General features: G+C 45.2%; 1 protein-coding gene across 1 annotated transcript in view; it reads left to right on the forward strand.

Annotated features, from left to right (window-relative positions):
• Positions 1-15,476, forward strand: part of GPKOW (G-patch domain and KOW motifs) — a 458,842-nt gene that overhangs the window by 120,335 nt on the left and 323,031 nt on the right. The window contains exon 3 of the mRNA XM_069645285.1: positions 8,566-8,705. Within this exon, the coding sequence (XP_069501386.1) occupies positions 8,566-8,705 (140 nt within the window). The remainder of the gene's footprint in view (positions 1-8,565; positions 8,706-15,476) is intronic.

Genomic DNA, 15,476 nt, shown 5'->3' on the forward strand with positions numbered 1-15,476 from the left:
CGGGTGAAACGTGCAGCTGCAGCAGCATTTTCTCGTGGGACAGGCTTTGCCTGTCGGGAAGAGTCTCGTTTCCCGCGTCGGCTTTTCCCTTGACAGCCGATGGAACCATTGCCGTTCCACAGGACTGCATCTCCTCTGGTCCATCAGTAAAGGTTTCACTTCCAGCGGTCCCTCCGGGGCATCCACTATGGCTCTACCGGAGTTATTCTTTTCCGGTACGCTACACCTCCAGGCATTTGCCTGTGAGCATGTCCTTCCTTCTTCATGGCTCTTCCCCGTGAGTCTGCCTCTGGGTTCGCTTCCAGCACAGTACTCTCTGCAGCTTTCCTCCTCACTCCGGTCTGCTGTTTGCAGGTGATCTTCACGTTTAAATGTCCCACACAGCTGATTTTGATCATGACAACTAGACCGCACATTATACTTGGTGTCACTTTCACACCACATTAACTACTTGCACCTCCTCTTCGCCTCAGTACTTGAGGTTTTCTGGGACTTGAAGTCCAAAGGAGTTAAATTGTTGGTCATTTGTGTTTAAACAACAACCATCATAAAAATTACATGTTAAATGTGCTTTAGAGGTGATATGTACATATGAAGAGTTAATAGAGTTCTGTTTGAAATGTTTGACAAAAGTAAGTTTCAGGTCTTTACAATTAAAGGGTTTTGAACAATGACAAACTGCCATCAGAAACTCTGGAATTAGGGTTCTTCTTCACAGCAAAGGCAAAAATACTGTGTCTTTCATGTGGGAGACACCACTCGCCCCCACCCCCCCACTGCCCCCAGATAGCCATCTCCTCCCATGTGATCCACCCTCAGAATATCACCCCCACGGTAAGGATCAGTTAGCAGCTGCCTTCCCCTAGCCACATGGACGGAACGCTCGGACTGGGGCTCAGTGTTGACTCCACTGGATTCATCACAGTTCAGAACCAATCTTGTATATTGCCCTTTAGATCTGAATCACATACATGCAAGTGAACATTATTCCATTTTGATCTTTTTTTTAAATCCTCCTTGGTTGTAATGCGACGCACTGCGCATCCAACGCATTGACTTCATCCTCCAGTTCCAAAAGCTTGTGCTGCAGATCAGTCCTTCACCTCCCCGAGTCTCCTCTCAGCCTCAGGGACATGCTTGTCTAACAGAACTTTTCTGTAATAGTTATGTGGTGCTTCCGTGTATTCCTTTTTAATTTTACTCAACAACAGATGCAGATCACTTTTCGTCGCAACTGCATCATGAGCATTGGTTAATTGTGGTTCAACATGCACCTGTGATACTGTGATTGTCAGCCATCTTGTTTTTTTCCTGAGCCCATATCATAGACCACATGTCCGTACCTTTAGGAGGATTTGAATTGGGAGTCATATTCACGTTCTACAAATACATCCCACCAACATGATGTGCTAATGAGGGAGGGTCAGGTTTTGACAAATTCTAAGTACCTAAATGTGATAGTTTGATGGAAGCTTCCAGGCCACCAAGTGAGCTTCGAAAAGTATTATTGATATATGGCACTATGGATTCATAACTATGCACCATGAGCTGTCTGTTGTCCAAGCAATTGAGTCATCTGAGCAAGTCAGTATAAGAGGCCTGGAACCATCTTGTAAATTATTTTCCTTGCCAAGGCTGATCTCTTTACCATAGCTTGGAGCCTCAGACGTAGTGTGCAAGCCTTGTCTGCTGAAGGAATGGACATCATAAGTTTGTGTAGATTGCTCAGTGATTCCCACCTACTGCACAGGGAGTTGGCAGCCGCACCCCGGCCAACAACCTTAATACCACTCGAGACCACCTTCACCATGGGCACATTATCCTTCTCCTTTGGGCTGCTAGGCATGGGATAGAGAATAACTCTAAGGCGATCTGGGACTGCAGGACATGAGAGGCGCTCGGTGATCCACAGCTCCTCGGGGGTCCACCAGCTCCATACACAAGTTTCACCTTACAACCCTCCACAAACTTGAATCACTATCTTAGTAAGAGCAGGGTGAATCCGGCAGAGCTGAATCAGCACCAGAATCCCCTTTCTGGTCAAACTCGTCGAGCCATGAGGCCCCCCCCCAACCAATCGATTCTGCACCTTCAAAGAGCCCAATTCAGGACGCCCACCCCTCCATGTTAGGTCTGTCTGGTAGATGGAAGGGAGGATCCCTGAGCACATGGCGAAGTGAGCCGAAGATCCAGCCTACACAGTGCTTCGGATAGGCCATCCCCCGACTTTCTACTTTTTCATGAAAATGCTGTACATCTAACCAATACAAATGCTGACACCACGGCCTGCAGTGCTGTAATCGATAGATTTGAGGTCCCTGAAAATGTATCGAAACATTTCTTCAACGTCTCCCGGAAGGCTGCCAGATTCTCTCCCTTTTTCTGCTTGCAAGCATACATTTTCTCCAGTCTGTTTTCTTGGGACAGATCTCTAGGACGGTGCAGGGCAGCCTGTCTGTGAAATCTTTCAATGCATCCCTATGGGGTCTTGTAATGGCCAATTGCTTTTCTAAAGTGAAGGTGTTTGCTGGAGGCAGAGCAGTTCCCAATAACTAGTTCAGATCAGAAAAGCTCGGTTGTAACAGTGAATGATAACCTGAAGCACTTCTCAAAAATAACAGATTCTTCACAGATTTTATGGAACATTTGCACAATATTGATTAGATCGGTGGAGCTTCATGATGTGTGCTCTGTCACTAATGCATTGCCTGCCCCAAGTAATTGTTTGAAAGGATACGATGTAGTGCCAGGAAAGGCTTCAAGAGGCACATGAGCATTAGATGCAGTTGAAGTGCAAAAGAGATTAAAAATTGCCCATCTGTCGCGACCCAGTGATTGTATAGGTGTTGACTGAGTATATGTTGGTGGTTAACTAACGGATGAATCTGGCTTTGAACTTGGCTCTGCTCACCTGGTGATGGTGGTGGAGCAGAGGCAGCAGCTTGAATTTATTGGTTCCCTGATCAGATGCAAGAATCAATATAGCAGGTTAATACACATCTAAAATGTCCCCTACAGTTCCTTTCAGTGGGGGGGAACTCCTTGGTGTTCTGGATAAAGTCTGCTGTAACTATTTGTGTTCTGGGTTACTGCCAAATTAGCACACTCTGCTTTCAATTCTTTTACATTTTGTTGGAGACTCGCTTGGGCACCTTTCAGAGCTCTGGTCTTTGGCTTGTCATGCATATTAGTGGCATATTAGTGGCTTCTGTGTACCATCAATGGAGACATCCCACTGATGTTTGTGCACTTTCAATCCCCAGCTCTTTAGGGTACCTGATAGACGGGGAATTTGATCAAGATCAAATGCACCTTCCTCTGGGAATGCCTTGGTGGTGTGACTACATGTAAATTATTGCCATTTATCCAGGAACTTGCAAGTCTTGGGTGAGTAATTAGTGAACTTAAAATAGGCTGGTCTTCACTTAGTGAGAAGTGGAACTTGCCTTGAGCTACCCAAATGCATCTCACAAAGGTCAGAGAAGAATTGGCTTATAGGGAAGTCTGACACCCTTTTGCAATGCCCTGGACTATTGCCCTGTGACACTGCAGGCCGACGCAGCTCATTGACCACTTTAACAGTGCTTTACACACCAATGCCAGGATGGTAAAAAAAACACATAAAACTCACCCACCCACCCACTCACCTTGGATAGGAAGAGCGAAACCGAAGCTACTCTTCCCGAGACAACGGGTCTCTGGCTGCACAAATTAATCCGCTTGCATGAAGGATGGGCGAATAAACAAACTCTTGCACACAGTCAACTTTTGGAACTCATACAGTATCCTCTACTGCTGGACCTGTAGACATGATTTCTTCCGGTTATAACACCAGTTAAGACTAGCGGAAGAGTGCAAGGTTATCTAGTGGGTTTAAGTTGTGCACTGACCTTTTTAAATGTTGGAATTCGTTCAAGAGGGCAGAGGAAAATGAACACGTCGGACCCTGGCAGCTAATCGGGCAAACACTGATGGCACCAGCAAAAACAGCCCCTGCTGCAGGACAACATTGAAGGTAACCAGAGATGACCCAGACAGGCAGATTTGGTTGTGTGTGGAGCCCCAACACCTTTCAATGTGAAAGCAGCTTCCAAAACCAAGACACTGGTAGGAAACTGCAATACAACAGCCTGGAAAATGGTCCCAGAAAGTAAGGCCTGTCCTCGGCCGATAAGGAGGACCAGTAGCCAGGACAAGGAGCAGCCAAAACACCAATTTAGAGATATGCTCGGACCACAGCATCCAGCTACTATGGTCAGAATAGGGCCTAAAAATGCAGCAACGGCAGGAAACTGCAAGAAATCCTCTAACAGGCAAGCTAACCTGGCTGTCCTTCCAAAATTCCTGCAGCGCACTGAGTTCAAGAGCCGAGTTTCCCCTGTATGTCCCTTGCTTCACAGGGCTGGCTTCTGCCACCCCACTAGTCCCATTAGGAGATTTAAAATAAAGGTTTTTGGCCGCCAGCCAATCAAAGTTGGCTGCCAAAACTGCCAAACACCCAGACCCACACCTATAGGGAGTGTAATGGCCGGCCCAGTGCTAGGAACTGGTCATAACCAGTTCAAACAACTATGCCAGCTACTATCCTCTACTACAGCCTATACCTGTAAACTGATCAGAGCAGGCAGGCCCTTCCTCTCCAACGACAGTTGCCTTATATTGGCCAGAGCATTAATTCTATCAAGATTAGATTACTGCAACACCCTCTACAGCAGTGCCAATAAAACCATTATCCAAAAACTCCAAATATTACAAAATAATGCCATTAGAGCGGTACTAGGCCTCAACAAAAGAGTGCATATCTCAGCCATCAGACGTCGTCATAAATGGTTATCGACCCACAATAAAATGCAACTAAAAATCGCCTCTCTGACACATAAAGTGCTACACAACGTGGCACCAAGCTACCTCACTGACAGAATATCCAGAAGAATTTCCAGTAGACCGTCCAGAAAAATTAATACTAATTGTCTGTTAGTACCAGATTCAAATTGTCTAAGATTGACGGCACCAGCTTCCCCCTGAAGGCCGCTAAACTTTGGAATTCCCTGCCACATCAGCTGAGAGCTGACCTCCCCTACTCTTTCTTCAGAAAGAACCTCATCATTCACCTCAACCTGAATGAGAATTAGTCCGCCCTGAAACCATGGTATGGTGGCACTACCTACTGTTTGATTGTAAATTGTGTATAGCTCCAATTACCTAGATGTATATTATTCCGCCCCTACGTGCAACTTAAGTCTTGTATATTGTATTCTATTGTATCATTTCAAATGTAATGTTGACATATCTTATTTGTTCTGTATATTTGTAACATATGGAAGCTTCGCATATCCGTCTGCGCCCTGCTACTCCTGGGTCTGGTGTGCCTTATAAATGCAATAAACAAACAAACTATCCGAGCTCACAAAGAGACCACATGGGCAGAACTGCAATTTAAAGGCCTGCCACATGGTTTCCCTGAACAAAGGAAGCTCTTAAATCAAAAAGGCTAGAAAAACCCATTAATACCCCAATGGCTACCATAAAGGTACACTGGGCTGGTAAATATTTGCTGCCACCAGTCTACCCCCTAAAACCAATCTAAGGAGATATAATCACCTGAGGGCAAACGTGGAGTGTCTATAAAGCACCCCTGCAGCTCTACACCTTATTGGTAACCCAATACCATATACCTTCAGTAAGATAAAAAGGGAGGTAGTGCCAGAGGGCTTTAGCAGAAGTCCCTCTGACCACCAAGATAAATTGGAAAACCGAAAAAATAAGGGGTAGAAGCACCATAAAATGAGACTGCAGAACCCTCAAAAATTGAATTTTGTCATATGGCCTTGACGCATGGTCGCACTCAAGGGAATCTTCTTTAGTCTTTCTCTTCTGAGCTACACTCGTGCTTACCCTGCCACTCCTAGATGTCCTTTCACATGCTTATTCCTCCACCCATCCCAGGATCACCCATTATAGGCTCCCAGTTTGACTTCCTATCCACCAGCCCTGATCCTCTTTGGACCAGGCATACCCTCTCCACCAAACTCCCCCCGCCCCAGATAACACCTCTTTGCCTCTGCTAATCCAACCTTCGTACCGCCTCTAACAGATGTGTCTCTAATCCTCTCCTACTAATCCTTCTCCCTTCTATAGCACTTGTATTCCTCCTCTCCTTTAACACTCCTCCTTTTCCCAAAAGATGCTGCACCTTTCTGCCTCTCTTCCTCCACCGTCCTTCCCCACCTGTCTCTTCTCCTCCCACTTCACTCTCTTCTTGCCTCCGACTCCTGCTCCCCTTGTCTGACTCCATTTCTCTCCTCCCGTCTCCTACGAATGCACTTTTTTTTTCCAAACTCGCTCACCTGCTGTAAAAAAGTCCCCCTTATAAAAGGGCATGATTCGGCCTATCCTGGGACTGGTTGGCTTCACGTTTCTTTTCTCCCTGCAGCTTGTATCATGAATGGTTGACTGTGTAACCTCCCATTGACTCCCTGGAACCTGCCGCCACATCTCGTGGCTCTGTGGTGCGAGCAGATGGAAACTTGTACCACCATCTTGGTTTTGGTTTACGCGCATGTGCGGAATGTGTGTAGCATGTCGGGGTTAATGTTAAAGGGTATTTGTACTGCGCACTTTCACCACCGGAGTGGTCCCCTGGCGTCTCTGAAAAAGGGAGGAGGGGGGAGTTAGTGGGAATAAGCTGGAAAAGTGCAAGAGAGCAGTGATGTGCTGTTGGCAGCCTCAGCCCGGTGGTTCTGTTGGCTGGGCTTGGGGTGTTTTTGGGTCGGTAGTCGTTTTGTGCGAGTCATTGTGGTTTGTTTTTGTTGTTGCAGTTTAGAGACGTTTGTGCGGATTGTTATGTTATATGCTTGTGTTGACGTGCACCGTGGATCCGCCCTGGATGCCAGAAAGAGCTTTTCCAAGAATGGGTGTCTGTGCCTTCTGTGTTTACTCCAGTCTTTATTGCTTCTTTCTAGCCTAGTTGGGGGACTGAATCTTCATGTAGCCTGCATATTGTGATATATGAAAGTCCCTATGCAATGGTACCCTGTGCTGAGGTTGGCATTTTTGGTTCTGCGAATGGGGTATTGCATGCTGGACTACGCCCCTAAATGGGATTTAACCATATTGTGGTATTCAGTGGTGTGTTGTGCTCTTGCTCTGGGCATGGCTGGGGTGGCCAGGGCAACCGTTCCAATCAGGACACGAGTCCAAAAAAAAGTGCGGGGACTCTTACATACGTAATAGGAAGTGACTTTGCATGAAGTGCACATATCCTCAAGTGAATTATGGAAATTAAATGCAACTTGTCTTCTCCAATTGAAGAATGGGGCACGGGACAAATAAGCATTTGCCAAGAGACTAGATTTTACTATTGTATTGCTGGGTAAGTATAAAGGATGCGCACTGTTTATATCTAAAAATCTGTAACACAACGTTATGCACGCAGAATGTCAATATGACCCATTTTACTGCTTCAGTCAGAGAGTGTGCAGTCTAAGGACATGATTCACAGAAGTGTTTTATAATGGCGCAATCCCATTGGAAAATGTTATGTGAATCAGGCCCTGCGTGTCTCGCCTCCCAGCCGCGCGGCCTGCGTTCACATCCCGGCCGCAGGAGTTTTCTCATAAATTGGCTGCTGCAAATTATTGTATTTTTTTTAAATACACAGGACGGACGGTAAAAGCGGGCGGAGGCAGAGGCAGTCCACCCGTGTGCTCCCTCTACCCGAGCCCTGCTCCCAGCTCCCGGGCCCAGTGTCGAATGGCACAAGTGGCAACATCTGGCTCCTTTGATCATCCCAAGTGACGGGAAGAGGACATTGCCGCAGTGATACCTGGTTGCCCACAGCCAGTGATGTTGCCTTCTTTCCCCCTTTATCAGTAACCATATTGTGACTTCCAGATTGTGGATCAGTTTAAGTATGATGGATACCAATTCCATGTCTCACTGGAAACGAAGTGTGGGGCTCAGGGAAGCCTGGCGGGAGTGGCCTTACACTGTGCAAAATGGGTACTTCAAAGTGTACATCTGGCGCATTGATCTGGCTTTGATCATGATTCATTGTTACTTCATATGAAGGAGCATGCGAAACCACGCATCATCAAAACTAAAGTTCATTAAAATTGTGCACCACTTAACTGCTATCCCAGTTCTGCCCCAGATACTGTACACACTCACGCTTTTATTGGGGAGCTGTTGTGCACATATAATGCGCAGGTACAGCTCAGCTAAAGCATAGGGGCAGCTCAGGTTTGTGGGAACTCAGTCTAAACTTTGAGAGAAAAGGTTCAGATCTATCCACATTTGTGTGTGCTTGAGGCAATTGCTATAGGAAAGGTCCTTTGGCCATTTTAGTTACTTGCTTATCACACATCACATGAAAGGATGGGTAACAGCTGTGTCTTGTCTTAGCTAGAGATGCAGTTGGTGAGTTGATGGGGAGACTGCTTTGATGGTATCTTTGGTTAATTATTTTGTCATTTCAAACAGATTCCTTTAACTGTAGCAGCTAAGCTTACGTTTGCCATTGTTGCTACCTTTATGAATTTTAAATTGGTCTCTTGTCATTTTCAGAGTCAAAAAGATCCCAAGATAGATGGGAGAATGGTGAGAAGGTTGATTTGAACATGACAATCCCACTTCTGATGCAGAACAGGGTCCCTGACGGCTTTGAGGATGGGGACAAAGTGGACGTTAGCCTCCGGCCAGAGTCGGTAAGATCATTGCAGCATAGTTTTCAACTTTCCCTCCAACAATGACCGCAAACGTTCATGCATATTCTTCTTGATAACTGTGGGTTTGTGTACATGCCACCCAGTTTCATTATAATGCCCTGTTATGAGTTGGAATTGTGTGGGATATCTACATCTTGGGGTACATAGAAAGCACTGCATTGGGTAAACACGCCATAATTATCCAATGAAGTACCTTCCTATTTTAAAATAGGAAGTATTTTTTAAATCATCTTGGCCGTTTAATGGTACCACTGTGCTCCTAAAGAGCCTCTTTGTGCACGAGTCACATGGCACTATTTCTCCCTGTTCTCTCTGTGTTGGGCTCTGGGATCTCAAGTGTCCTGCATTCTATCTATATATAACCTAATGTTCGAATACAGTTTCATTAAAAGATAGTCAACGCAAAAACCTTGAATTAAGGGACCTTAAGTTTGCAGCACTAAACATGAACACAGAAATGTGGCAATCGTGGTTACCTAAGAATCATAACATGGCCACTGCCAAGTGCCCTTGGTACCACAGAGACGTAGTGCCCATTGGACATTGTGTGTGGCACTTTGGAGACCTGTTGTGCACACTGTATCTGGCTTGGGGTCTACTGTGCAAGATGAGCAGGTTGATCAAAAATGTTCAGTCCCTCTTACCAACCAAGTAGCCAATCAAATAGATTTTTTTTTAAGTCCACGCAACGTGACTTTTTTGGGCATCTGAGGCCCAATCTGGTTTTGGAAATGCAACATCACTAACTTGATTTTGCGTATTTCTGGCCACTTGTACGGGTATTTTATTAGAAACTGCTGAATGAATTTTCAGCAGAGCAAATGAAGATTGCAAGTTGGACAAAACACCAGCTTCTCATTTAGGTTTGATGTAAATCCCTCCAGCTGTTTTCTTCTGTATTTAAGAGAAAATAGTGCCTCTGTGCGTTCACAAAGAAATGCAACTTCTAGGAAAACCTTTTAACTTGGTGCCCTCCCTTCCCCCCAGACAGATCTTCATGAGACGTAGCACAAAAATTAAACTGTGCATATATATATTTTTTAAAGGTTTCATGTAGTTTTGGCAAACATAGCTAAAGTTATAAGCCTCTGAGAAAGTGCAGTTATTTTTTGGGCCTGGGGGCAACCAGTTACCTGGGGGCAACCAGACGTGGACTCCCTGCTCACTGTGCTCAGAGAGGCACAGCTTCACCTCACTGATGAGGCCCAACAAGGCTGAAACACGTGTATGGGGTTGCTGTTGGTACTCTTGTTCAGAGAGGAATTTCCATAGCATTTCAATGCTGGACTGCCCATGTGGGCGGGACATAGACTGATATGCAAATGGCTATTTCCCACCTGTGAAAGGTACAGTGAGCAAAAAGCATATGGCTGTGAACTCTGAAAGTGGTTAATAACCACTGAACAGGTTAACATGCCGTGTTCTTTCGAGAGAGGAGCGCCTGCTACCTTTTTTTGTATTTTTTGGGCCATCCCATCTTAACCATACTCGCAGAGTGGCCAGTACTGATGAAGTAATACTTTTGAAAGGTTTATAAACAATTAAAAAGAATATACATAATACATAGAACAAAATATCAGTTTCCTGTGTGGTCCTGTTACTGAGGAGACCTCCTCCTTCCCATTCCCTGGTACTCAGTGCTCTAGATAAGATTTTGAAGTGGGAGTATTTTACTACCTATTTCTTAATGTTGGGAGTAAAATGATTTTTACGGAGTAAAAATGTAAGTCCAATTCCCAATGGGAGGATTTTGTAAGCTTATAAAAAAATGTTTAACTGGAAAACAGAAATATTTTGGCCATTATTCCTTTGCACCTAGTTATTCATACGCATTAACAGATACATGTTCACTTCTTCCAGTCAGGCATTAATAATAGTAGTTTCTTCCTGTGGTACTATGTGCGCTACTGGTCCAAACATATCCATGGAGCTGTGTGGGTGAAAGCAGGAGCACAAGGTCCTACGTGTCTGTTTCCTATTTTTTGTTGGGAGCATTTGTAGTCCCTATTTTTTATTTTTTGTGAGTGTTTCTCTATTTTTAGGGAGTAAAAGTGGCTGATTCACCCCTTATCTGTAGGGCTTCTGGTAGTATCAGCACAAAGGAAAATGTATCTGTCTGCTTTTGCCTTCTCTAGCTGTCAACCCTTACTGAGAAGGGAGCAGAAAGGTTTGAAACCACTGGAGATCTCGCCGACTGGCGGTGACATTGTAACTTTGACAGTGCCATGCAGAGCTGCAATGAAGTTGAACATTGGATGCCTTAGGCAAATCTTGCATTACTGCTGCTGCTTCTCAGAGTGCTTCTAACTCCACTGCTTTGCAGGGCATGTATGACGGGCAGCTATGGCAGGAGGTTCAGTATTCTGCAGCTTTTTTTCTGGTGGCCAAAAGACCAGACTTCTTTGTAATGACTAAGAACAGACAGCTGTCTTCAGTTAATCAGTGCCTCAAAGAACTTCTCTGAGCTCGCCTCACTCTTCCGGGCAATCTTGGTGCAGACTAACAGGCCTTACAGTTAATGATCAGTTAAAATATGACATTCCGTTCTATGGCAATACATGGTTTGTGTACCATGCGGTTGAGGAAGTAGTGTGCATGAAAACAGAAGATGAAAGAGAGGGTCATATCAGTCAAAGGCTGAGACCAAACCTTGATCTGACAGTGGCAAACACGTGGATAAAGGAGAAATCCCGGGTGCTGGCCTTACACTGTGTTTTTCCTCTACTCCAGGCAGTGCGAGCTAAACCTCCTGAATGCATTATTTTCGCATGCTAATTGCTCACAGCATCGAACAGTTTTAAAAATGTTGTATTACATTTTATGGCACACAGAATTCTGGTGATTAACTTTTTTAAAAGATGATCTCTGTGCTGAACACAGTCATGTTATTTTTTCCGGTAATTTCTGCTGGACACTGAGCTTTAGCTCTATCAAAAAATGACCACGACTTTGGCAAACGCCAGAATCACAGAAATAGACTCCATCATGCCCTGTTGGCTTGCAAATAATAAATCCATAAAACATATACTACTACAGTAGAGCACATCGAATGCTACATCAATAACACACCCCATTAAGGGTAATGGTAAAAATACACCTTCAAATTGCTGTTTTGCTCCAATGTTCAAGATGGAGATGCGAAGAGAGTATTTCCCAACTAGCCTTCAGAGCTCATAGCATTTTCTACCTCTATAAATACTCCAGCCAGCCAGGTGTCAATGCAACGAAATGCCCTGGGCGAGCCCGTTCTGTGTTACATAATCTTCATGGCCATGAATCTAGTCTATTAATGGTGACAACAGCTTTCTGAGTTTTGGGAACCTATTTTATATTGACTATTTGAATAGAAATATGTGGTGCCAGCTAAATTTGGCTAATAAGCTTGATCACAGGAGACCCAATAGATTGTATTTGTCCTAATCTATTGTCCTAATCTACTGCCCCTAGACGGTCAACAAGAGGATTGCATGGCAGGCCCATTTTTGTTATTCTTTGAACTAGACAGAAGGTCTCCTTCTAGAATCTTTGTATCAGGGGACAGAATCACCAAATGTGCGCCACAGAGCCAGCAGCACCAGAACATTTCCCACACAGGCAGGATAATAGTCGGGGAAACCCTTGTCTTAATGATTTTGTATAATTCATTTTATTTCTTGATACTCCCTCAAATGATTTAAAGACATTCTATATCATGTGTAGGGTAGATTTCGAATATCTCATGAAAATCACATAATTTGTGAAAAGCGTGATTGTGTTGATGGTGCAGGGGAGTAGCGAGGCCCAAAGGGTTATTTTGTCTAGCGGCTTCAGCTAAGTACTCTACAGCTAAAGAGAATATAAAGGGCGATTGTTTAATCCTTTCTCATCCCTGGTTGGATTAGGACTTTCGGTGAGCGATGACAGTTCGCCTATGATATATATGATATGGCGTTTATAATGCACCTGTACACAAGTGTTTCTAGGCACGACAAGACAAAGAGGGGGAAACATCGGGAGGTCAAAACAACAATCTTACTAGGCCCTGTGTCATTCAGATCGCGCAAGAGCAGGAAAGAAGAAAAAGGGAGAAGTGCTGAGGGGGGTGGAGGAGGGAGAAGTGCAGGTAAATCAAAAGTGCAGCCCGCGTGTGGCTCAGTGCAGGTAAATCAATAAGTGCAGCCACCGGTTGGCTTGCAGACAGAAGGGGACTGTATGGGGGAGCCGGGAGGCAGTGCAAGGTGCAACTGGACAGGCAGGGACCTGGGCCCAAGTTCAGAGGGTAGCCAAGTGGCCAGTGTGTGGAGCAGTCGGGAATCAGCAGGGGATGGGGAAGAGAGAAAGCAGAAGCAAAAAGGAAGGTCTTGAGTTGCTTGCGACACCGGAGATGGTTCTGCTAAAGTTTGAGAGAGGTAGGGAGGATGTTCCAAAGGGAGGCCCCATCTGAGGATAGATATCTGCCTCCAACTCTCTGCTTCCATTGACACTGGGTTTTTCCTCTTTTACTATGCACTTGCAGAGCTCGAAATCAAGATTAGATGAGCAGGAGCTAATAACAGCTCCTGGGTATCCAGCAATAACCAGTGTTCCGGAGCTACCACTGGGAAACCAGGAGCTATTACATAGCGTCCCAGAAATCTAACTTCCACATAAGATACAAACTAACATTTTGATTCTTTTTTTACGACCCCTTATGCTTTGAATATCGTGTACGTGTGTCCTAATACTCATTTATAGAAAAATAATATTTATACATTATCCCAAATGCACAGAGCTAAATTCACATCGCTGTGCTTTATGGCATCCGTTGGTTTAGGGAGCCAAAGGTATCTCCGGGTAGCTGATTGTGCCAAGCTAACCAGGCTATTCTAGGCTACAAGCAGTATCTACATAGCTCCCAGCTCCCCTCAATTGCGAACCCTGACTTGGACTCCCTTTGACCAAAACCATTCTGCACGTACATTCGCACCTTCCCGTTCTCAGCCCTGGATCACCTCTGAGATCCAGACTCTCAAACCAAAAATGTGTCCTCGCCTACTACATTGGTGTGAATCAGGCACCCCTCTCCTACTCACTCGTAGCTTACAAAAATTCCCTTACCGCTCTCATCCCTGACCTGGACTCTGCCAAATCCCCTGACTTCACAAACCTAATCTACTCCATTCCCAGTTAACCCCACAAACTTTCATCTACCCTCTGAGGTTTTTTCATCTGCCCTACCCCGAAGCCAATATACTGAGCCGCTTCCATTTCTGTTAATGACTTTGCTCACTACTTTTACTGTAAATTTTGACCCTAGTGAATTTGACACTTTCAGGCCCCCTTCTTCTCTCCCTCCTCCACCCTCCTTCGGTTCACCACCTCTCCCCCTACTACTTCTACTCTCAGCTACTTCTGCCTTACTTCTCCAACTAAATTAGCACACAACCTTTGCAACACCATCCGTCTTGCCCGCCTATCGACCTGTTTGCTCCTAAAATGGTCACGGACTAAGTCGCAGTAATCTGCCCTGATCTCTTCGAACTCTTGAACCTCTGTCCCTACTGGAATCTTTCCTGCCTTCCTCAAATCTGCACCTGTCCTCCCCTTTTGAAGAAATAACCTGCTGATCCAAACATTCCCGGCAAGCTATTGCCCATTTCCTTCCTTCCTGATTATTTAAAGGTCCTTGAGGGGGTGTTCTTTAACTGGATCACTGAGTTCCTTAAAGATAAGGGCCTTAGAGATGCACTTCAATCTGGCTTCTTTAATAAACACTCCACTAAAACTGCACTCTTGTATGTCTCCAACTTTCTCTCTGATGCTCACCTCTCCAAACTCCTTATCATCCATCTGGACACTGTTGGCCACTCCTCACTCTCCTGGACAATGGCTTTTTCGCTAATCTGTTCTTGCTTGGATTACCACCTGCCTGGAAGGTTGTTCCTTTTAAAATATCTGGAAACTTCCAAACCTCTGACACAACCTGTCTGCGTCACCCAATGTTCACTTCTGCCCTAGGAAGACTTATCTTGTGTTTTGCCTTTCACGATCACCTCTTTGCTGACACCACTCACATTTTGTTCTCCTTTCTATCCTTCACCCCAGCCATCTCTGCACAGACTACAACTGAAATCTGTAACTGGATGGCTCTCTGATGTCTCATGCTGAATTCTGCAAAAACAAAAGTCACTCCCCTCCTCACTCCTATTTCCTTCCTGTCTGACCTGCTTCCTCCCTCGCCTTAGGGTTGCAATCTTGGGGTTGTTTTTGCAACAATTCATCACCACTACAGCTTCTGCTGCTCATATTAACCTTCTCAACACTCTAATTTCCATCCTTGTGCTAAGCAAATTCGACTAGTGCTAATGCCTACTCCTTGGCCTTCCTCTCTAGTCCTTTCTTCTAGACAAGTCCTCAACTTTGCTGCCTTCACTCTCGACAACTTACTTGAATCCTTCCTCACTTCCACCTGCCAACACCATTCTGGTTGGCCTTCCATACTCAACCTCACCCTTTTCAAATGAATTTGCCTAGTCTACAAAGCTATCAAGGTCTTGCTCCTCATTTCCTGTCCGACTATTTCCCTCTACTCGTTCCCTTCGCTCCACCCCTGCACTCATCCTCACTGCCCCCCGTCCCCAAACTTCCACTTTTTCTCCCTTCTTGATCCACTCCATTGGAAACTGATGTCCATCACAATTCAAGTCTGCCCAACTCTCGATCGCTTTAAAGCTTGGATTAAACTTCCCTTATTAGCCAAAGAGGGGAGCTCCCTTTGCCCTCTCCCCCCCA

The sequence above is a fragment of the Ambystoma mexicanum genome, chromosome 2p, assembly GCF_040938575.1.
Source record: "Ambystoma mexicanum isolate Mex_15411 chromosome 2p, UKY_AmexF1_1, whole genome shotgun sequence".
Classification (NCBI taxonomy): Eukaryota; Metazoa; Chordata; class Amphibia; order Caudata; family Ambystomatidae; genus Ambystoma; species Ambystoma mexicanum.